This window comes from Pipra filicauda, unplaced genomic scaffold (genome assembly GCF_003945595.2).
Source record: "Pipra filicauda isolate LSUMZ 115617 unplaced genomic scaffold, ASM394559v2 scaffold98_size3848907_pilon, whole genome shotgun sequence".
Lineage (NCBI taxonomy): Eukaryota > Metazoa > Chordata > Aves > Passeriformes > Pipridae > Pipra > Pipra filicauda.
This window is the reverse complement of record NW_024105186.1, coordinates 2,252,787-2,276,937: the sequence shown is the minus strand read 5'-3', so window position 1 is coordinate 2,276,937 and position 24,151 is coordinate 2,252,787. Positions and strand designations below refer to the sequence as shown.

Below are 24,151 nucleotides of genomic sequence, written 5' to 3'. Positions count from 1 at the left end.
GACAAGTTTGAATTCACTTCAAGAACAACATTTCAAAGGATCCCAAAGCATTTGTTTACAAACAGCATGCACGGAGAACTCGCTTCTCCCACCAATGAACATGGTCTCCTCCAAGATGGGGAGAGGCAGCTGTTTCATAGCACCCAGTGCTACTCAACAGCTGAGGGACAGGAAACGATCCACAGACAACTGATACTGCTGAGAAAATTTATGGAAAATGAGGGCTGGAGACTTCTATTTGCCAGGAGAGAATGGGGAAGCTTCTGAGGACTAAAGCTCTCCAGTGGGTCAGCAGGAATTTAGGGAGGCAAAGAGTCCCAGACTGTGGTCAAAGGAGTGACTCCAAATTTCAAGCCTCATCTGAAAGTTGGCACCTCTCAAACTAACGGGAACCTGGGCACTGGGATAATTTGGCTGAGGAGGGGAGAGCACCCCCTGCTGAGGCAGCCACACCGATCTCATCCAAGACCCAAACAGGCCCAGCCCTGTTCAATGTGGGGTACAAGCCAAAATCACAGCCTAGGGAGGTATTTGGTGCAGGGAGAAGACACTGGGAAGACTATAAAACTGAAAACACTTTGTAGTCCCAGCTCCATACACAAGACCTACTGCAAACACTAAATCTTCAGAGGGGAGAAAAAAATTCAGAGGAAGGAGGATCATGCAACTCCTTCAAATACCAAAGTGCTAGGAATGGTAAAGGGTCACACATTGTGGAAGACAAGAGAAGCTACATTTTTAAGATGGAAACAGAGTCCTGAAAAAGGCTAGAGGAGAGTCAGATGTATGAAGACTCTGGACAAAAGGGAGACAAAGGGTCTTACAGAGAGCTGGCTTCATGTGGTAATTGTTCCCCAGAACAGTCACCAGCTTTACACAGATAGGAGAGAGCAGGGGCTCCCCAGAAGATCAGTCAGTAAAACATCCAAACAAGGGACAGAACATATCTCCTCACCTCCAAACAGCCACCCATGATGGGAGGAACCAAAGGGTATCACAGAAGAAGTAATGAAAATACCAGTGTTGGAAGAGAGCTGCCCTGAAGGAGATGGGATGCAAGGCAAGTTGCAGCCCTCTTCCATCCAGATCCATCTCGGAGATCTAGCCCAGGACATCTCATCTTGACGATGGGACATGTATGTGGGCACAGTGGGTCTTGCACACACCCGTGGCTCAGAGGTGGGCAGCACGTGGAGAGCTCTCCTTCTCCACGGAGGCAGAAGAGGAGAAAGCTCATCCCCTCTACTCATTCTTCCCATTCTTCCCAGAGATGAGATGCAGAGGACAAAGCTGCCAAAATGGATGTCCCTCCCCAAAATGGATGGTAGGAGAACAAAACTGTCCCCAAATCCACTTCTTGGGGAGGGCTGATGGAGGTAGGACTGCTCCCACGCCCCTCTGGCGGAGGGAACAAGGGGCACCCTCCCCAGGCAGGCACAGTGTGAGATGCCCAGGCCCTTTAGGTGGGGAATAACAATCCCGAGTAGGACACAAGGGGGGGACACCACCCTTAGACACTCCCAAGATGGGAGATGCCCTCTCGGTCAAGGTGTTGGCCAAACATCCTGAGCACGTGGAGGGGGCAACCCTCAGATGGGGGGCAGTGGTCTCCTCCAAGGTGTCTCTGCAGCCCCAGAGAAGGGGGATACCCCAGGTGCCTCACAGGGGAGTTACCAGGGGGCAACTTCCCCAGAGATGATGAGGGCAGTGAAGATGGGGGGCTGTACCCGGAGGCAGCACTCAGGGACCACCAGCCCCAGAGAACGTGCACGGGGGGGTATCACCACCAGCTTCTCCCAGGCGAGGTACGGGGGGCGCACGGAGGGTGTGTCCCCCGCAGATCGAACCCAAGGGGGACACCATCCCCACCCGCTCCAAGGCAAGGTAGTGGGGATGGGGGATGGATGCGGGTCCCCCTCCCCACGCCGGGCACCACTCGAACCGCCAGTCCCTCAGGGCACCTCCCTACCCCGGGGGTCCCGGCCCCGCCGTCCCGGAGGGGGGAGCTGGCCCCGGCCCCAGCCCCGAGAGGGGCGAGTGTCCCCCGGCGGCCCCCTGGGGAGGCCCACGGGGCCCGGGCTCCACGCGTGGCCCCGGGAGACCGGAGACCGGGCCCGCGCTCACCCAAAGTCGTCGTCCATAGACTTGAAGTAGAACTTGTAGTTGGGGCGGTTGAGGAGGCCCTTGAAGTCGCCGAGGGTGACGCGCTCGGCCGGGATCGGCAGCTTCACCAGGTACGGCGTCTCCTGCTCGTCCAGGTGGTAAATGATCTTCGTCTCGGCCGCCGCCATGGCGCCCCTGCCCGGCCGCCAGGCCCCCGCCCGCGCCTCCGCCGCCTCCTCCGCCCCGGCGCGGACCCCCGGCCCCGGCCCGGCCCCTGCCCGCGCCCCGGCCCAGCTGCGGCCTCCGCACGCCCGGGCCCCCCGCGCCCCTTGTTCTGCGGGTCCCAGCGCCGCCCGCCCGCACGGCGCAGGCTCGGCCCGACGGCCCCGCCCCGCCCGCCGCCCCGGCCCCGCCGGAACCGGAACCGGCGCCCCGCGGGGCTGCGCGGGCCGGCACCGGGACCGCGATGGAACGGGACCGGCACCGGGACCGCGATAGAACGAGACCGGGCTCAGCGGGCACCCCGGGAGGGTCGGCCCAGACCCTGCCCCAAGCCAGACCCCGCACCCATAGGAGACCCACCCCCAGCTGGAACTGGCCCCGTCCGCCCCTGCTGTGCCTCGGCTGAGTGCGTGGCCCCCGGGAGCGCGCACCGCCAGCCCCAGCGCCTGTGGGGGCGTTTGGGTTTGTCCTTTACATCCACGTCGTCTCACACACAGCCTGGCACTCCCCACGCACCCACATTCCCAGTCCCAGCTGGTTTGTGCCCATGTACCCCTCCCAGGCTCCCCACTCCCATTCAGCTTTCTCCCCCTCTTAACACCCACTGATGCTGCTTCACAACTTCCACTGCTTCTCATGTCCATACCACAGGCCTCCCTTTCCATTTCTACAGCCCAAGTCCTTTATCACACACCTCTCAACCTTCCCCATGCTCCTCATACCATATAGCTACAGGCCCCTTGAGTACAGCTTACAGAATATGAGGTACATCCTGCTCTACCCTGTCCTCCCATGTCCAGACCCCTTTGAACTCCCCGTACTGTGTCTCTGATGGCCACCACACACAGGGACTACCTCCCGCCCCAGTTCCCCCCCAGCTGTGGCTTCCCTCTGAACACTGTCACCAAACAACAACTATCCCCAGTAGTCAGGCATTGGACACCACAACGTCCCTCCCTTCAAGTTTCCTAAGCCTCTTTTCCTCACCAAGCAGACTCCCTCCTCTACTCTTCATGAACATTCTCCTTTCCCACATACTGTGGCCTCTTCAACTGTGAAACCCCCTTGGCTCTGAGATTTCTTCCTTATCCTCTCTGTCCCCCGACCCCATCTCTCTCTTACTTGCAGTCCTCAGCACTGTGATCCCAGTCCCCAGGACTTGCCTCTGTGCTGCAGCAGTCCCGGGCTGGCTGTTTTCCCCTTCAGACACCTCTGAAGCACCCAAAGGGCACCAAGGAACCGTCTCCATCAGCAGTTTCCCAGAGCTGTGGCTGAGAGCAAAGCTGGGGTGGATGGAGCTTTGGGAACACCCACCACTAGGAAGGGCAAGAACCGCCTCACACTGTCCCAGATTAGAGGGAACAAATGCAGAGGAAGCACCACGCCATGGGCCTGCACAGGGCATGAGACCAGATCACCAGCCCTCAGCACCAGACTCCCCTGCAGTAGGAAAGGAGCCAGAGAGATCCTCTAGGGAACAGAGCCAAGCTCCTCCGGCTAGCAGGCAGGCTGAGCTAAACAGTCTCCTCCTGCATTACCGACTCCTACAGGCATGCTAGCAATTACCTGGGCAGCACTGCTAGACTGGGTGAAGAACCTGACACTAAACTGGAAAAAAAAAATAAAAAAAATTCAAGGGAAGTCCTCATGTAAGCAGGAGTTGTAAGTAGGGTAAGGCTCTCCCGTATTTCCACATCAGCTCTTAGAAAATTGTCATTTCCTCATGCCTGGAGCTCTGTGGTAAAAGCTGGTGTACCTGGAAAGAAGAATCCAGCTCAGAATGGAAAAGTTTAGTTTAAGGTGCTTCTTCCTGTGTCAATCCTGACAGAGCAAATCTGAAAGTTGTTTTACAACACTTCCCTGACCCAAAAGCAGGCACAAGGTAAAGAATCCTAGTCAGCCCCTGACAGGGCCACTCCCTTGCCCACTTCCCAGCATAGCTGTGGGTGCACCTTGGAGCCTGTATCCCACACATTAGACACCTTTGTTACCAAGTATTGCAGCTGTTTTGTAAATGGTTTTATTAAGAGCTCTGTTGCTGTCCTTCCCCCTCTCTGCCAGTTCCTACTCCCCAGCATCAGGAGAGCACAGTGCAGTGCCTATCAGCCAGCATTCCCACTAATTCTCAAAATGACAAATGATAACAGGTTTCATTGGATTTAAGGTTCATCTTTGCAACATAATCCTGTACAAAACCAAACCTCACCCATTTCAGGATTCTATGTTCAGAACTGTTCTCTAGTTGTAAACGTGAGTTATCAATGAACACACCAATTCAATGCTCTGCTGATTTCCCCACCTGTCTATTGTGTGCTTAAAATCTCTTCAGGAGAAAGTAGCGATGAGTTATTTAGCTTACACACAAAGCCCTGCTCAGGCATGTACCACAACTGGAGACATAAAATCCCAAGGCAAAAAAAAGCAAACAAGCTGGTAACACCAGGATAGGTTTTATTTGCTCCCTGAATTAAATATTGGCAGATACAGAAAATTCAGATACCAACTATTTCCCCAACATTTACAAGACTGAGTTTGCAATGTCAGAAAACAAGGACATTTATGCACAATCCTGGCAACTGATAGTGAGTGCACAAGATCGCCCTGCCTGCACATCAGCTTTTAAGAGGCAGTATCCCTGGTCTCCAATGCTGTCCCCTCACTGACAATTGTGGCACCACGGAACAGCCAAGTAAATATATCCTGAGTGGGCAGCTCCAGTGCATTTCCCCCTGCAAAGGATTTATTCCATGCTCCTCCTGAAGAGGCAGAGGCAAGGTCAGCACATCCAACAAATAACCCACCTATGAAGACACGCTGATGCTCGCTGTGCCCTTTTTGCTCTGTTCTTTGAGAGCAGGGAAGAACACAGCACGGCGACACTTCAAGGAAGCTGTTCTTAAAGGCCTTACTGCTGCCACATATTGTCTGTGCTGGCAACAAAGTGCCAGAGGCACACTCGCTCCCTGCTGCTTGCCGAGCTGCTCTGCGGCTGCAGAACTTCACAGTGGGTTTGCAGCACTTTCCCTGCTGTCTGAGGGAAGTTTTCAAATAAATAAAAGGACATGAAGTAAGCAAGCTTGTATAACTGAAATCATGTGGATACACAGACCACGTGCTGTTGAAGGAAATACCACTCACTCCTTTTCACGCTGGAGCAGAATTTAGGAACTTGCATCCTCTTCAAAGCAGCTGGTGCAGTCAGTGCCCCCCGGAGCAAAACACAAGTGTAGTTGGTGCAGCGGGAGGAGCCAGGCACCTCTGCTCCCTTTTTATAAAAAAAAAAAATAAAGAAACAGACACTTCTCTAAAACATGTCTGCTAAGCTGGGGTGCACAGAAGACGGATCACATGTAAGATGTGTCGACCTGCACGGCATTTCACCGGCCAGTGCACATCCACTGCTAGCCAACCCCACCCAGGGAGCTGACACACACCATCCCCGGTTCTACAGCAGGGGAAACACATGGTTTTACCAACTCCACTGTGCAACCTCGTGTTAGATCCTAGCATGGCAGATGGCAAGAGATTTTCCCTTTTGGAAAGATCACAGAAGTGCCTTCTAGGCTGCAAAATGCCTTGGGCATCCTCATACAATTGCATCTTCTCCAGGCACAGGAACTCCTGAATCCCAGTCCTGCACTCCAGATCCTAATCCACATGCTCTTACTCACCAACCTTGCCAGTGTCTCTTCAGCAGGAGTTCTCTTAGCTCCAAAAGCAACAATGACTCCAAACACCTTAGCTGCATGACCATTCTTCAACAATCCCGATGGTTAGATCTAAATGGGCATCATATGCATTTGCATCTCCTCGTTCCCTTTGTATTAGTAACAAGGACCTCCTCAAAGATAGCTTATAGTATATCATATCCAGGTTCCAGAGGGATTTTAGGTATCACCACCTCCTGCTTTTCCCTTATGGTTTTTACACTGGGTTGCAACATAAGGTGTGCAAGTGAGGGAGGGAGGGAAGTGGTGAAGTTTGGGAACACACAACTGAATTGATGATGGGATTGTCAGTCACTTCGATGTCAGGCCTCACATCTACACACCATGCACTGGCATTGATCTTGCCCTGCCCACTCGGCCCAGAAAGGCAGTGAGAGCCTTTTCTCATGCTGAGCCACCACGTCAGTCTTGGTCGCCATCAGACGACTCCTCCTCTGCCTCCTCCAGCCATTGGATAAACTTCTGGAGCTGCAGAAAGAATGATACATAATTGGGCAACAACTGACACCAAAGAGATGCTGCAAATGCTCAACAAATACATTGTGTGAGTGATCATCACTATCATACACAAGAAAGAGAAAGTGTTTCCAGAAGACATAGAAACTGAGACAGATTGAGGGAGAGGGAGACAGTTAGGTGAAAAACAACTGGGATGCCACAGACAAATGCAGACTAAATTCCTGAAGGAGATTCCTCCAGTCAGACAATCCCCACAACACTTAGCAAAAAGACAAAAGTTTCAGAGTTTTTCAGAGCTTGAGGGCAAAGAGATGACAGCTGCACCTTAGCTAAGACATGTTAGGAAAACTCTGCTGGGAAAAAAACTACTCCCTGAGAAACTGCTATTAAAAAGGCAGCTCATTTTACCTTTTAACTGGGCTTGAACAAGCAGCTGAAAGCACTGCTGACCTATACTAATAGCTGACTTTGAAGAACAGTTTTGTTTAAAACCTTTGCAGAGATGGCTTTTTCCCCCTGCTACTCTTCCAGATCCAGGGAGGAGGACTGGAACAGGGCTCAGCCAAACTGCAGCACAAAGTTCTGCCTGATGGAGGAGGGAAGTTTATACACTCCTTGCAACAGAAGCCAAATGAAACCACTCGGTACAGCAAACATTTAGAAATATATGCAAAGGGACTGGTGAGCCAGGAATGAAAGCTTCAAAGGAATTGCATGGGGCCAGCACACAGGGCATTGGCCTAAAGCCCATTTCAAATGGGTGTTGGCTTAGAGAAGCTGTGCTGCTACTCCAGAAAGTGCTGGCCTCGTGCTACAGGGAGCACACCAGAAACAATCCTATTACTTCCATTCGTCATCCAAACAGGATGATTGTGGCAGAATGCACAGAAACGTCTGTTCTGGAGAACAAAGTTGTGTTGCTTAATGTTCAGTGCGCTGGTGTGTTTCTTGGCCTACCACGTAATGGCAGCTGCTCCACAGAAGGTGACAGTCGCACCAAACTCCACTCAAAGTTTCTTTCAACAGCTGTTGTCTCTCTGTTCCCCCACCACGGCCTCTTCAAACACCTTTGGGACTTACCCGCTGGTTTTTCCGAAGCTGCTTTCCTTTGTCAGACGTGTCCCGCAAAGAGAACCAATTGAGAATTACATCTTCTTCCAGAATTTCCAGCTGGTAAAATGTCATCAACACCTGCATCAATTAGAAAAGAGCAACAGGCTTCCTATAAGATCTTTTGGGACTAGCTCACGTTCAACTACAAAATTTGCACGTAATCTGTGTCTCTCAGCTACATCTTCAACAGAAGGCACTCAGTCTGCTTCATTTTCCTTTTACTGTTAAAAATAACTGTGCTTCTCCTACCAAGCCTTATGCTCCTGACAGTTAAATGTTATGACACATAGTGAGTTGAAGTTCAAGCCCCATCAGCTTCAGCTCTGTGGATGATGGCTATGAGGGCCCTGGGCAACAAACGGCCACAGAGGATGTCAGTTCAAGATGTTACTTAAGTTCTCTTTTTAAAGCAACCCAAACCCCTCCCCAAAGCAGATCTAACAAGCAGCTGATGCAGGCCCACATACACACAACAGGGACGTGTGCAGAAGAGCATGAACCTATGCAGCTCTGCCCCAGGCTCCCTCCTCCTGCCAGCTCCATCTTAGCAGTGCCTTATGGCAGGTGTCAAAGCAATTGGTCATTCATCAGCTCAAGCCCCTGCCCTGTGAGCGAGGAGGAGACACAATCAGGCTTTCTCAGGGTGCCTTTGTGCTCAGGCAGAGCAGGCACTTTGCAGTCGGTCTCCTTGCAGCAGAGCACTAACAAAGCTGGCTGCCAACTCCAAATATAAAGTGTCACTTCAATTCCCAGCCTCCAGGGAAACTCAGGCCCCTAGAACAATGGACACATGCCAAACAATTGCTGTAATTCAAGGACATTTTGGCTCACCAAACTGAAGGCTTTTGGCTCCAGTCCTAAGTGGTTTGCCATCAGCTAGAACCACTGGTAGAAGTTAGGATTACTCTTTCTTGAGGAACCAAGAGTTAAGTAGGCTCTAGGAGAGCTCTTCCAAAAAAGACAGAGGTTTCCTGAGTTGCTGCTAAAGGAAAGACTTGCAATCCAAGTCAAATGCTCTTCATGTGATAGGGAAGAACAAATGCAGGGACAAAGTATTTGTGAAGGAGGGTGAGGAGGAATATACTGAAAACTCTCAGAAACGGGGAGACAGGTAATCAGCCATGTCAGCTTCTCTTTATTTCTAGTTTCATAATTAGCTCAGCCCAAATAAAATCTGTGATTCCCAGGTTTGCTTGTTTTGTGCTCTAAATCAGGATAGGCCATTTAGCAGGGACCACAGACAGACAAATGAAGTAAAGCTCTTCCTAAAGCAAGCCTCTGGCCTCGCCTCTTCCAGTGTCACAGAACAAGGGCATCGAGGTTAGAAGCTGCAAAATAATAGCTCCCTGCAGGCTGCAGGCTGGTAATTAATACTCACCCTCAGCTGTGCTCCCTCAGAGGCACAGGCAGACACAGTACATTTTTTTCTTAAAGGAAATTGTTATAGATGGATTTCCTACACGCCCTCTCCACTGAGACCCCAAAATTCTCTCCTCTAAAGCAGACAAGCTGATGATGCAAATAGGATGCATTTCACCGTGAATCCAGCAAAAACAGGTCCTCAGATTTGGGAGCAGATACTCACTTTAGCTATTGATGCACAGAGACTGTCATGTTCCAGGAAGAATTCCTCAATGGCACATAAGGCATTCAAGTGATCTGATGCTCGTTTTATGTAGTTCTTAAACAACGGGGTCCAGTTCTTCAACAGCTGCAGGGGGAAAACACAGAAGAGCTCCTGAGCTGAGATGGACGGGTGCACTCAGCCCTGTTTCTCAGCTGTGCTGCACTAAGAAACTGGCTCAGGGATGCATTTTAAGAAACCATTCAAATGACCCCTTCATGTATTTACCCCACTCTGTCCATTTGCACACATGCAGACAGGACCTGGTTTTACTAAGCAGCTTTGATGACATCCGTTAGCTTTCTTGTTTTTGCCTCTCCGGATGAATACCAGATCATCACAATAAATGTGTTCAATGGAATCTGGTATTTAAAGCAAATCACAGCAGACCAATAAGGAGAGACACATATATGCTACTCAAAGCTTCCCCCCAACAGAGCATTTGACATTTCAGTGGAATTTTCCTTCAAAGTGGAAGAACAAGTAAGAAAACACAGAAAAAAACAGTGTCAGGATAATTACCAGCTGAGAGGAAGTGAACAGTGAAAAACAGCTACCCCTGAAACAGGAACACAGCAGAGCAGCCCCTGACTGCAAGTCACACGTCTGCTGTGTGCCTACAGGCTTGCTTGGATCCTGGAGTCTGCTGCAGGGAACGGGTGGGAAGGGTGAAGGGCAAGAAATTGTTACACTATTAGCTGATCTCAGTTCTCTCCTCCAAGGCTTATTTTTTATGAAGTCTTAAGTTTCATGATTTTGGTGCTGCCTCTTCAAATAATATTTCTGTCCAAGTCCTCCATAGCTCTTTCAGTTGTTGCACGTATCTGGGAAGCAAGCAGCTGGGAGCTCTGCAAAGCAGCACAGACTGACCTGAATTGGGGACAGGAGGTAATACTTAGATCCCTGTCCATAACAATTTTAAAAGGTATCAGAACTCGGATAAAGTACAAAAATTCTGCCACATCATGACCAGATCATTCTACAAAAACACTGCAGGAAATTAAATCAGTTACATATCTTATTAAATGGAGTAATTCAACAGCAGATGATCCTGCAACTACATCCCTGGCACACCTGTACATATACACTGTTTTGCTGTGCCTTCAGCAGTATCTCCTTATAGAACATATCTGGTCTGTTTTTCAGGGAAACATTTAATTCACAGGGGCTTGGGGTGTGATGAAGGAGCTCTGAGTCACCTACACTCGGGGTTAATCAGCATTATTCTGTCCAGGACAATTGTTAACAGGCAGTAGCCCTGACAGAGGGAGAGCTAGAGGACACACAGCAGGGGCAAAACCCAGACTGTGGTGATGGTTCAGGCCAGTGTGGACTACCAAAGACAGCCTGTGCTAGGAAACAGTGCTCATCTACTCCATGGTACTACATTCCATCACTTCTTCAGACATATTTTCTACGCAACCAGGCCAGAATTTGCATGCCTCAAGCAGAAACAAAGGAGGGGATTAGTATAAACAAACTGATTTGTATAGTACTACATCAACTGGCTCAAGGAACAACAGTAATAGCACAGAATGATTCTAATCATAACGGTGTCACAACAAAAAAATGAGGGTTGTGTGGCATATTTCCAAAGTATTTTAGCCTTTAGCAAAATGTTTAATCCTAGATACTCTTCTCCTCCTCTACACCATCTCCTGTAATTTTATTATTCTTCAGAATCTTCACCTCAAATGTAGTAAAGCTACTATCCAGTTCCTTCCAGGCTCAAAAACACTTTGTAATACCTTTCTGTTGACAGAAGCTGTTGAGTTTCTGAAAGTAAGTTATTTATAAAGAAGGTAGAGCTATAAACACTCACAACTCCAGGACTCAATCCAGCATGCCTATTGCTGGGAAAGGGAAAGGAGAAAAAAATATACCATCTCAGGCTGAGAACATGCACTGCAGTGTAGCTGGTGCTACTGGGGAAAGGAGGGCTCAGGTCCCAGTAAAAACATTCTCTGAGCCTATATGACCAGAGAGGCCATTTGGGGAGATCACGAAAACTCTGAACTGGATAATTAGAAGCTTGCAATTATTTTTGATTTGATAAACACTGAAAAGCATGAAAAGATACCTGACAGAGAGCCTTATGGACAATACTATAACTTTCCAGGCTTTGACTCTACCCAGGTAAATCCTCAAAACAATCTACAGTCCGGAGAAAGCAATAAAATCCCTCTGACAGGTTGATTCATCACAAATTCAAACCTCAAAGAGGTTTGTGATCCTGTTCTCTTGTCAGAAGGACAGTCTTGACACTAAAACTATTTTACATCTACCCCCAGCACAGAACACCATCATGATGTACATGCAAAACATAAGGGACAAAACTATAATTCCAACCTGTTACACCACAAGAACATCTGTGCTGATCACCATAGAGGGCTTCAGTGAAAGCAGAGATCCATTTTGGCCCCAGATATAAGCAATCTCATGTTGTGTTCACTTGCACAACGTTACAGAATCCCTGTCTACAGTTCTAGGAAAAGTCTCTGCTCCACATCCTGTGCAAGAGCTGAACAAGACACCTGGCATACATCAAACTGGATACCTCTATTTCTCAAGCCTCCCTGTTTCATCTGAAAAACGCACCCATGGGCATATCCTTTACCGGCTGCTTGTTTCCTAAAACTGCTGCAACACTTAAGAGCTTCGTGCTTGGAAGCCATCACTTCAGAGCACATACTATGGTTTCAAGTCAAACCATACATCATAACTATGGCATTTCCACAATTTCCCCTCCTGAACTGTCTGGGACTGTTCCACCATTGGTTTTACACAAGCAACCCATCTTCCTTCAGCATCTCTTAGAAAAAAGCTGAGCTACAAAGAGAGGGAGAAACATAAAACAGTTCTGCAAGGTTCAGTGGGCTTCTGATATCCACCACTCTCAGAATGCAAGTATCTCCACCTCATACAAAATAAGATTTTGCCATATCTGCACCATCATGAGCAGAGCTCAGCCCAATACCGCTATTGCCTGAAGCAATTTTAGCTGCACATTTCAGCCACGTGCTTCCATTATATACTAACCTATACCAAGCCAGTGCTTGGGATTCCCAGAGTGTAAGATTTAGTAAATTAATGGAGTGTACTGTTTACTAACTAGGGAACCACAAGTTGCAGAAAAGCCACAGTTTCAGATGCTGTACATCATCTGCCTGAAGAACTGTTCTCTTCAGAGCACTGCTGGTAAATACACAAAGCTGCTGCCCTGGAAGACCAGCAATGTCTGGATTAATCATCTGTGTTTCATAAATCAACACAATTCCCTGCCTAGAGAAATTCCACCTGCCCATGACATGGGGCACAGTCTCCCTGAATATAAGATTTAGATTACTATTGCGTCTCACTAAAGGTGAGTTGCTTTGCTGTCTCAGCTGTTAAACATGAGCACCAGCTTTCCTTTGATGACATATACATGGACAAAGTTACACAGAGGTAAGCCCTTCACGTACGTCCATTGTCTTTAGCTTCTAAAGAGGTTTTGGGCAATTACACAAAACTTCAGGCATTTATCTTTTTCATTCCAGACTTAGAACGTCTTCTGACTGGGTGCTGCAGTGAAGTTCTCCTGTTCCACTCATGCTAGATTAGGAGCCCAACCTGGGAGACAGAAAGAGATGCCATATCCTAGCTGGGACAAAAAAATCTAACATCCTACACAGCTACCAATTCCACACAAGCTGTTGTCTAGATGTAGTGCTTTCCACTTAGAATCTAACATCTGCTCCAACATTTCCTTCAGTCATCCCCTTCAATTCTCTTTTCTCGGGACAGGACGTGCTATTCAAGAAAACATTCTGGAAAAATGAACAAAAGCAAAAAAGAATTTAAACAGAGTGAACAGCAAAATCTCACTAAGCCGTGTCACAAACAGATCAGTTCACATGGATGTTTCCTGCAGAAGGCATCTCCACACCAGGAGGTGTTAAGTACCATGCTTACACCTACACAAAGGAGAATTGGCTTTTCTCCCTTCCCCATCAATTGACAGCACACACTTCCTTAGAGAAAGGATTAGCAGGAAGTCTAGTGTTCCTCTTAAGATCAATCTCCTACAAAAAATAAAAGGAGTCCTAAAAAAATTAAAGTAGTCTGTCCCAAACACATGTCAGACTCATTCATTGTGAAAGAGCATCTTAGTAACCTGTAGATTTTGCAAAGTCAAATGCATAAATCGGCAATAAAGAGACAAAAATACTACAGTGACTTCAGCTTGGATCAACAAAACCACTAAGACAAGACTGCCTGCTTTTTAGAACAGATCCTACCCTATTTTGTCTCCTATAAGTCAGGAAATTGAAACTGGTCTCACCCAATCATACAATCCATCTCTCTAGAGACAAAGCAGAACTATCTTTGCACGAAGACAACAATATTGCGCCTTTGCATTTGACTGAAAAAAAAATTGGCACCACCAACAATACGCAGACAAGTTAAGACCTTGGAAAGGATCCCATTGGGAGAGGAGTGCCCCTTGCTGCCCCAGGGACAGGGCTTAAGATAGATTGGAACAGGGTTCCTGGAATGCAAGCCCATAAAGACATCACTAACAGACCTTTTCTTTTCTCTTCTACACCAGCGATGCCCTTCTATCCCACACAGGAAACAGAGACAAACCACAGGTACTGAAGGAGAGCTCCCACACCTACAGTCTCAGCCGAGTTCTGTCAAGCAGGTGCAATAGTTTCAGTTCACTTTTACTTCTATAGAAGATGAAGAGGCTCGTGAACTCATGGAGTTCAACTGGCTTCAGGATTAACCAAAGAGACTTCTCAGCCAGGAACTACCTGGGGCACACAAAGGGATGGCTACACATTAGGAGACAAGTCCAAAGAAGAGTCAAATGGAGCAGGACTTACAGGAAGTAATGCTGAGAAATAGCTTTGGGAGTCCAGGTTTGCATCCAGCTGCTGCAGTGGGAACTCCAGGATCACTTTACTGAGCACCTGCATCATCTCCTTCAGGCCAATGTTATATGCGTATCTACGATGAAAAAGGCAAAAACACCCCAACATTTCACACTATCAATCTGCAGACTGTAGCTCTTCACAGAGATACAGCAGAAAATCTGATTTTCATCTTCCAGACTTGTTTTTTTACTTGGTTGATTGGGTTTCCAAATATTCAGGCAATAAAACCACCTTGCATTACATCAGGCCCTGCAAAGGCCACAAGTCCTGAAAATCTGCTATCACAGTGGAACAAACTGCTGCAAGGATAGCACCCTCACACTTACCAGAGTGCTATAGCAATGCTCTTGCACAAAAGAAGGGAAACAGGTTTGGATTTGAGAAATACTAGGTAAAAGGCACTCCGATTATGTGTTCTAGACTTGCTGCTGTAAAAGCAGTGTGGACAAGCCACAGCACAGCCCCAGCTGCAGGCACCTGGCTGAGTGCTGCAATGCACAGAGCAGCAGACCCTGCGTGAACTCACAGGCAGTTGTGCCAAGAACTGGCTTGCTTTCTTCAGTCCACAGTTACTTAACAGCAATTCAATCTCTCTTTACAGAACCAGGGCAGGAAAAGCCTAACCACCAAGGATGCTACAGATGCAGCTGGTGCTCTCAATCAACTTCTGCTGTCATTCAGTCATGATCTCTAAGCTGCATTTGTCATGCTCCATACTGATAAAATTAATGTTTAACAATCAAACAAGAGCATTCATATGGTTTCTCCTCTTCTTTTGACAGGTCTGCTGTCAAACTTGACCATTCAGCATAAGGGACAGCATCCCTAGGGGAACACTCACTTGAGGGAGTTTATTTCCAGGACCAGGTTGTCACAGGAAATGTTTTCTTCTTCACCCCTCTGTAATGTACCCAGAACCTCATTCTGGAAAACTAATGAAAGAAAGGACAGGCAGTTAGAGGTGAGGGAAAAGCACAGATTCTTCAAAATGCTCATTACTGAAGGAACTATGCCCTTCACAAAGGAAGCATTCTGACACTGATGTCTATTTGTTCTCTGTAAGCTGACACAAACCCACAGCAACTATGCTTATAAATAATGGGATATAATTCAAATATAGCAAATATAGGAAACTACCTCCTAGAAATCATTGATCTATCCACAGAAACCAGTACAAAGCTATTTACCTCTACAGGTAACCTTTTAGAGTGGAATTTCTATTATACTTTCACAATCTAGCTCTTCCCGCTCAGACAAACCTGATCTTCCCATAACTAAAGATATGAATTCTAACCTAAAATCTATTGATTTAATTTCCTTAGGGGAGATATTCCAACATGAAAACTTGGTTGGTTTTGGTTTTTTTTTTTCAGTTTGGCTTGAACCCATTTCAAATCCAGACAAGCTTAACATAACAAAAGAGAAAACCAAAACATCTCTGCCAAAAGACGCAGCTCCTACAAGGACATTGAATTCTCCATCAAGAACAGCACTAAGCTGTCCACACAGGGAAACTCTGCTGGACCTTCCCACAGTCTCTGAGTTCAGGCAATAGCACTGCCATTTAAACAGACAATTTAGGGAGCTCTTTCATGTAGACCCAGTGATCAGGAATGAGAAAGATGGAGGATCTTTGTCTAGTTTCTCATCCTTGGCTGCCTTGGGTTAACACAACAAGGATACAGAGAATATTAAAGACCTCTGTAGAATATGCAGAAAGTGAAGCCAGGAAACAGCATATTATAGACATCCACAAATTTTCCAATATACACAGAGAAAGCAGCACAAATCTCACACATTGCATTATCTCTGCAGAGTCACCATAGTTCTTTCCACCCATCTCTCACCTTTGATGTCATCCAGCTGAGGGGATGCTGCCCGACTATCTGGCTCCTCAGAGCCCATGCTCAGGTCACTGTCTGACTCGCTCTCTTCCTCTGAATGCATAGCTGGGCCTGAGGAAGAAGAGAAGACGCGCCATTCAGCACCCAAAAGCTGCAACTATCACGTGCATGAGGAAACAGGTGTCCTAGGGACTTCCCAACCAAGTCAGCAACTATCTGTCCTTGCAGGGAAGCTTCTATTTACAGGTCCAGATGATTAGATTTGCTGCAGAGGGAATGCTGCAGCTGGCACTAGGATAATGGCATTTTTTGAAAGTCTGCAGGCAGACAACAAAGGACAGGGATAGAAGCAAATGCATTTTGCGCAGGCTGCTGACTCACGATGGAGCAATGTCAGCAGACACTGTCACTCCCAGGAAGAAAGCCAGCAGCACCTGGAATAGCCAAAGCATATTCCCTCTGAGGGAGGGCCTAGTACCCCATAGTGCAGCATTCACAGCACAGATAGCTCTGGATGTTAGAGCAAGTCACTTATCTAATAAGCACCTTCCACAGAGCACAGGAAGAGAGAATCTGGTCCACCAATTGCTTTCACCTCTCACCTTGCCTCCACACACAGGTGTTACCTGGAGCCAGTCTGCTTCACAAAGCTCAAGTCTTGCTCTACACACAACTATCAACATCCCACTTGGCCAGTTTCCCCAACACAGGTCTGTCTCTTCATCTCCAGGTGACCACACTAAACTTTTCCTCACCCCATAGGCTTTGTCTCTGCTCTTCTTCATCCTCTTCATTCTTGTCATCTGGTTTCCAGAGATAGCCTCTGCCCTCTGAGCCTACGTCCTTTTTATTGTAACCTGAAAAAGAATCAGCAATCAGAGCATAGATGTACTGGATCTGGTTACAGGCAAAACTGAAATAAACTGGTATAACCCGCACATTACTGTCCCTAAATATCCTTCAAGAGGGAGCTGGGATTCCTGCAGATGCATACAGATTTCAACTTTTATCTTCTCACTTGTCTTGACAAGTGACCGATTTACTCCTCCCTACAGCAGCAGCATTCGGCAGACCGTGTTTAGATCCCCTGACAAACCCAGATTGTAAAAAGAGTACTTCACAAGGACAAAGCCCTTGGACACAGTCCAGATACGAGGACATACATCTTGCAACTGCCTTGAACTTAACATCTCTTCCAATTTGATCTTCCAATTGTCTCCTACAGGGCTCCTACTTGAAGGAAAATGAAATATACCTGAGCCTCCAAGATTTTAATACTGGGATACTGAGGTGCATCTCACTGTCCAGCTTTGAGCTGAATATTCTTGCTTGCCTTAATGAAAACATGTAGGTTCCAAGCTGAATGCAGCACTAAGTTCCAGCTTGGCTCTGCTGAATGAGGGAGGGAAAGACTCCAAAAGATCATGGAAGGCAAAGCCCTTGCACAGCCTTGGTGCATGGAGCCAGAGACTCTCATACCTTTCAGTTTCACTTTGCTCTCCTCCTTGTTCACACCAGAATCATCGCTGAACTGGTCATCGTCCTCTTCCTCCTCATCTGGGGGGTGCAGAGAGATCACTGTGCCCTCAGAGAGAGTAATGCCAGGACCTACTACTACCTGCAAATATGTACAACATATCTTAATGAAACAACACCCTGACTACCCCCATGTACCTCCACCAGCAGGGACAACAGCTGCTCCAGACAGGCTCTTATTAACAAGTACAACTGAAGACATCAGCACTGCCAGATCCCACACCACACTGCCCCAGCCAAACAAAGGGAAGAAAAAGGTGGTAGAGTAGCACAGTCATCATCCCTGCAAAAAGCCTTGGAGCAGCCCTGTATTCTGGTATGGTCTAGTACAAGTTTAGTAACCTGCCAAGGAAGACACAAAGCAGACCAGACAAAAATCATCTCACCTGAGAAGAGAGGACACAGCGGGGCTTTAGCTTTACTTTCTCCTTCACTTCAGCCTCGTCACAGACAACAGAATGGTGGATCTCCACATTATCTGCTATGTGTACTCTGTCCCACAGGAAAGCTCCGTCCAAAACAACTTTATCACCTGTTACACAGCACCAAGTACAAATATGTTGAGCAAGGCAGTCTGCTGCTCTCCCACACTGCTGAGTCCACTAGACAGCATCTCACTGAATTCCAACACCCTTGATGCACGATGGATGTTAGATGACAGGCAAAAATTTGCCTTAGAGGCCTACGGCCACTTCTTACCCACAGCTGAAAGACAACTTTGTTCTCTACAGAGACTTAAGTTTAGAGTAACAACTGATATGTCGATTTTGGACAAACACAGCCAAATAACAAAAAAACCCAGAAAATCCAGCCAAGGCTAGGAAGGAGTACCAAGCAACTCACAAAAATGGGAACAGATGTCCCTCATTTGCAGGATGAGTTTGGTGGGTAGTAACTCTAGATCAGTAAAGTTCATGCATTCTCTATTGCTGAAACAACTCATTTCCATGAAGTACTTTTCAGCTTCCAGCTTCACTGTAGTACCCTGAAAACTTTAATCTATTTCCCCGGCTGGAAAAACAAGGTTTTCTCCTTTCTTCCCACTAGAAATCAATCAGTACCCACTTGTCATCCCCTCTCAGTGCCAAATGCACATCAAAAACTAAATCCCAGCAACCTGTGCCCTGGCCTGGCAAGGCTGGCACGAACCCCATTCTTGTACTCACCTATCCTACAGTTCTGCCCAATAACACTGTTTGTGATGGAGCAGTTGCTGCCAATGACCGTTCCCTGCCCGATGAGCACATTCTCTTCCAGGATGCTGCCGTGGCCAAGGCTAACATCCACCCCTCGGTAAATGTTGTGTTTGGAATGCGTGTAACTCTGGTTCTTGTCATCAGTGAAGTTCATCTCCGGAGTGAGAGGATAAACCCAGCGCCGGATGATGTCGGAGCACACAGCCTCATACATTAGCAGGTTGCATATATGAGCACCATACTCTTCCGTCGTTACATGCATATGGATCTGGTTCCCCAGGACCTGGGAGACAGGCAGGAGAACATCAGGAGATTCTCTAAGGCAAGGCAATAGGATCTCCCTTGTAACAACTCTCTCCTTACCTCCTCATTCACCAACAGACCACGCACAAAGTCATCCCGTGTCTGGTAGTCAAAATTGTCTGTGAACAGCTCAGCCACCTGACAGAAATCAAATAAAAGGAAATAATATAGTTAGAGAAAATGTTGCCAGGGAAGCCTGGTAGTTAGTGGCTATTAAGCAGTTCTCAGAGAGCCAAGTTATACAATACAGGAAAGTGATGCTCTTGCCTGGAATAAAGCTCTGACTCCTTCTGCTAGGAATGTCGACCTTCCCATCTCCTCTTCCTCTGCCAGAATCCGTGAACGGATTCTGGTTTTCAAAAGGGGCAAAACATTGCTTTAGCATTTCCAAGCAGTCTGCCCAGTCTCACTTTGTAGTTTAATTCCCAAGGGAAGGCTGCAGACAAGCTTTATCTGATGTGGAAGAGATGTTAGTGAGGCTTGGCTGGAATAACCCTGAATGTTACCCTAGTATGGTACCAGCCTGCAGGTGCTGAAGCTTTCCACAGCACAGCCATCACCTCTGTTCCACAGATGTTACTATATCCAAAATGAAATCACTTATTTTCTGGAATAGTTTCATTCTGTGCCAGATCAGCCAGTCTCTGGATACATCCACTGTGTAGTTCTGCCTGGGCTCAAGCAGTGGGTGCCAGATACAGGCTGAGCACCCATACGTTCCACAGAGCAGCACCACAAGACCACCCAGGCTCTCAGCTCAGCCACTGAGAGTTCTGTTTTCCAAACCCAGTACTCAGGCCACATGCACCCCCTGCACACCAGCAGTACAAAGGGAGCAATGCAGACTGAATTTTGGACCCCTGGAAGGGCAGAGCTCACCTGTGGAGAGCAGATGCTGATGTGACAATCCAGCAAGTCATGGCGCACCTCGATGTTCTCAATAGAGTTCTGGAACAGACTCTGAAAGAGGAAAAAATTCAGATGATCCAAGTGACTCACACAGTACTGAACCCCAAAAGCCTTCTATGAGCCAGGGGCAGTACTGACTGAATTATTAAAGTGGCTGAAGTTCTGAAGATCAGAGAAATCTATGATCTACACTAGACCCAAGCTTAGCAGGCACAGCCTGGTCACACAAAGAGCTGAGTGTCAGTCAGTAGAGACTGTCCTCACCCTTACACACCGCAGCTCTCCAAGAAACAGCTTGTACTTCCAACAATCACTTTTCCCCCAGGAGGCTCTTTACCTCAGTCTCTGTACTAATGTACGAAAAAAATCTGATAAATCAAAATACAATTTTCATAGTTCACAGCTACGAAATCCCCCTGTAAATTTTTTACAACTGTTTGCTGGTTTTGTGTTGTTGGGTTTTGGGAGGAAGGGCTTTTGGGGTGGTGTCGGGTTTTTGGTTTTTATTGTTTAGTTGGGTGTTCTACAGTGATTCGTGCTTTCATTTGAAGGCATAAAACAACCTCCTGATTACTGATTTGGGGATGAAAATACTATACAATCACAGCCTTAGTTCCAAGTTGAAAAAAGAAAATAGTCCATCTATCTCACTGGAGAAAGTGCCTCTGCAGACATTTACAGAGCATTTACCACATTATTAGGTGAACAGGCAGAGACTATAGGAGGCACCACTCCTTGCACCTGCTGTTATTCCACCCCGAGTCAGGCTCAACACACTTCAAAAGGAAAGGGTTGGAATGGACTGCCCAGAGAAGTGGAGTCACCATCTCTGGAGGTGTTCAAGAAATGACTGGACGTGGCACGGTCTTCTTGACAAGGTGATGATTAGTCAAAGGTTGGACTTGATGATCTCAGAGGTCTTTTCCAACCTAAATGATTCTGTGATTCTGTGAAAATGGTCTGTGCACAGTGGTATATGCATCCCAATTTGTGAGCCCCTGTGACAGCACAGATCATCTCCCTCCCTTTTACATGGTGAAAAGGAAATAAAAGGCAAAACCTGAACTGTGAGAAATATATCTGCCCCACTTTCAAACTGAAATGAGTCCCAAGCATGTGTGCCCCAGCACAATTTCACCAAGCCTCAAATATATGTTGAGGAAAAAAAAAAGCTAGTTTACCACAAGTTACTTCCTATCATCTGCTCCTCCAAGAGAAGCAGCAAGAACTGTTCCCCAGCCCACATTCAAGGAGGATCTCCTCCTTGCATGGGCTGCTTCACTACCACAACCCTTTTCCACCCGTCAGGTTCAGACGCACCATAGGAAAGCGGAATCGTTTCAGCCCCTGGGTTCTCTGGTAGTGAAGGACACGGTTTGTGGCACTGTCCATAGCAATAACAATGTCATCCTCTTTGCACCTGGCATGGTGGCCAGGGGAGGACTCCTTGAATATCATTGTCATCACAGAAACATTCTTCTCCGTCTTACGACGCAACCTGAAAAAGGAAGGCAGAACTCTGAGATCACTCTTCAGAGAGCTACAGCCCAGAGCCTCAGCACACCAGGCAAGCAGCACCTACTTGTGCTCCTCCAGGGCTTTGGATATATTGAAATTGGACACCACATCCCCAGTGACGAGAATGAAGTCGGAACGAACGAGGGACTTGGCATCCACGTCCCGCAGGACGTCACCGAGGGAGCGGTACAGGTCCGAGGTCACAAACCGCACCGTGTTGGGAGACGTGTGGCGGCACCACTTGGATTTTCTGCAAGGAGAAAAAAAAGAAACGTCAGGAAGGCACAAAGAGGCTGTTCCTACAGAGAACACACTAGGACACAGTGCCCCAGTGCATGGCACACCCGTAAGGCGAGGTAAGGAGGATCCTGTCACAGCAAGCCCACTATCGACGGGCTCAGGGACACCCCTGTGCACACAGCAGGTTAACTGAGGGGCAGTCCCACAACACCCAACCCCAATACACTGCACAACCACCCTCCTACACAGGAGGAACGGTCTTTTTTGAGATATGCTAGGAGACCAGGGTCGAAAGGGAATCTCTTGCAGTTTTCCTCAGAGGGACGAGTCAGGCCTTTGAGGCTTGTTGGAGAACAGAAAAATCTTTTCTATGATAAAGTTAAGAAGAAGAAGAGATTCTTACTGCAAATGCTCTTTTATCTCAGCTGACTTCCAACAGCAGAAAACAAAAGTTTCTTCCACTCCAGTTGCTGTTAGGAATTCCAAGGTATAGTCAATCATGGCCACATTTGCCATAGGTAAAAGAGCCTGAAAAAAACCCAAAACCAAAAAGCATATAGACAGCCCCTTACAACTTTAGGATATAACATCGCCAGTAGTACCAGAAACATAATAGAAGTAACTGCTCCACCACCTTTTATAAAAAACTTTTAGAGTTGATCTAAACAGTAAAAGGTAATTTCTGATCTTTTATAGGTGTAGATTTTCAGTTCTGAGAGGAGGGCATAAAAAATTGAGGTTATAACAGAAAACTCTTCAAGAAGACTCAAATAAATGACAAAGACTGAAAAAAAAATCCCAGAGTGCTGATTCCCTGACTCAGGCTTTTAACTGCTTCAAGAAAAACCTGTCAGACATGAATGATGAAGCCATAGGAATATAAATGTCCACAATTAAACAAGGGGAAAAAAAACCCAACCTGAAGTGAAGCAAGTATTCTCTTGACTTGACATCCAACTCACACTTCTAAACTGAGTTACTGATTCACAACTGAATGATCTCATACTATTCTTTAATTAATTTCTGGTGCTTTGTTTCAGGCCTAAGCTCGCGTGTATAATTACGAGCACCATAAACATTTAGTCAGCAAACGAGGTGAGATAATTGTCCAGATCTAAATTCTCCAGAAGCTTTTTATGCTCCTTTAACACACATCCCTCTGAGCCGGATAATTAAAGTATTTTCCCCATCCAATTTTGGCCATATTCTTTCACCCACTACTGACAAGGACCAAGATTTTGTTTCTTTATCACAAACGAACCTGTCCAAACCTGCTGCCGCTCCTGCACCACACACAGAGAAGCCAGCAGCGCGGTGCCATATGGAAGAGTGGGCAGCAATTAGACCCTCGCTGCCTCTCCAGCGGGGGATATAAGCTCTCACAGACTCTTAAGTAAACTCTTAAAGACTCTTACACATAAACTCTGTTTACAGAGAACTGTCAGAGGTTTCCGCAGCGCGCGGGGAGGCGGCAAAAGCCTCGGCGGGGGCTGCCCGAGCCCGGGACGGACTCGCCGCCTCTTCCCGACCCAGTGCGGGGCGAGCACTCGCCTCTCGCCAGACCTCTGCTCGCCCTGGCCGCCCGCGCACGACGCACACCGGGACAAGCAGCACCGGTGACAGCACCCAGGGGGCATTCCTCACCCGTGGCCGGTCCTTGGAGATCGGGAAAAAGCGGCGGTTGAAGCTGTCGGCGACTAGCACGGCCTGGAGCGGCGGCGGCGGCTCGTCCTGCGGGTCGGGCCCGCGGGCGGTCCCCACGCCCGGCCCGCGCCGCGCGGTGCCGCGGGCCGCCATCTCCGCACGCGGCCCACAGCGCTTCCGCTTCCGCCCGCGCCGCCAGCGCCGACGGGCGCCCGGCGGGGACACAACAGCGCGGGGCGGCGCGTCCCGGCGGGAGCGGGGCGGGAGTTTCTCGTTGCCTCCCCCCCGCCAATCCTCTCGTCACACCCGGCAGCGCCTCCGCGGCCAAGGGAGGGGCGTTTTATCGCCGTGCCCCGATGAGAGAGCGACTGAAGAGTAGCACAGCTCCCTGCCATGGCCGAGGACCCGCCAGGGGAAGGCCTGAATGCCCCCGCAGACATCCCTCGGTGGCCTCGGGGGATGTCCTTTGATGCGACCCCGGTGATGCCCGGTTTTGGGAGCTGCGATGTTTTCTTGCTACGCTTCCTGTCAGTGATGTGTTTGTGCTGCATTTCCATGTGTCCAGACGCTGCTGCTGCTGCGAAGGACAGCCTTGGTGTGGAACAGCCCGGCAGCACTCGCACATCAGCACTCACACGTGCCACCAAGGAGGTGTCCCCAAAACCCACAGCCCTTGGGGGGCCCCTTGGAGCCCACTCAGAGACCCTTCCAGAGCAAAGGAGAGGAAAGAAGATGTGGTTTCTGGAGTGGGGATGGCATTTTTCTTCCCCTCAGCTCGGTGAAGCACCGT

At 48.1% G+C, this 24,151-nt stretch overlaps 2 protein-coding genes across 5 annotated transcripts in view; both read right to left on the bottom strand.

Annotated features, from left to right (window-relative positions):
* DVL3 (dishevelled segment polarity protein 3) overlaps positions 1–2,307 on the bottom strand; it is a 32,370-nt gene extending 30,063 nt beyond the window's left edge. For 2 of the 4 annotated variants that reach the window (XM_039378029.1, XM_039378030.1), the window contains exon 1: positions 2,125–2,307. In XM_039378029.1, the coding sequence (XP_039233963.1) occupies positions 2,125–2,291 (167 nt within the window). In that variant the 5' untranslated portion in view covers positions 2,292–2,307. The remainder of the gene's footprint in view (positions 1–2,124) is intronic. The other 2 variants (XM_027750990.2, XM_027750991.2) reach the window with 1 other exon arrangement.
* A 2,449-nt stretch (positions 2,308–4,756) lies between these two features.
* Positions 4,757–23,514, bottom strand: EIF2B5 (eukaryotic translation initiation factor 2B subunit epsilon). The gene is made up of 16 exons (XM_027750993.2): positions 23,362–23,514; positions 22,121–22,245; positions 21,542–21,727; positions 21,280–21,457; positions 19,930–20,010; positions 19,111–19,188; positions 18,718–19,030; positions 17,938–18,083; positions 17,495–17,633; positions 16,771–16,872; positions 16,019–16,126; positions 15,013–15,103; positions 14,121–14,244; positions 9,211–9,336; positions 7,593–7,703; positions 4,757–6,521 (listed from the first exon to the last, which is right to left on the bottom strand). Exons 1-16 carry the CDS (start codon positions 23,512–23,514, stop codon positions 6,456–6,458), a joined length of 2,127 nt encoding a protein of 708 aa, XP_027606794.2. The 3' UTR covers positions 4,757–6,455.
* Between the last annotated feature and the right edge of the window lie 637 nt (positions 23,515–24,151).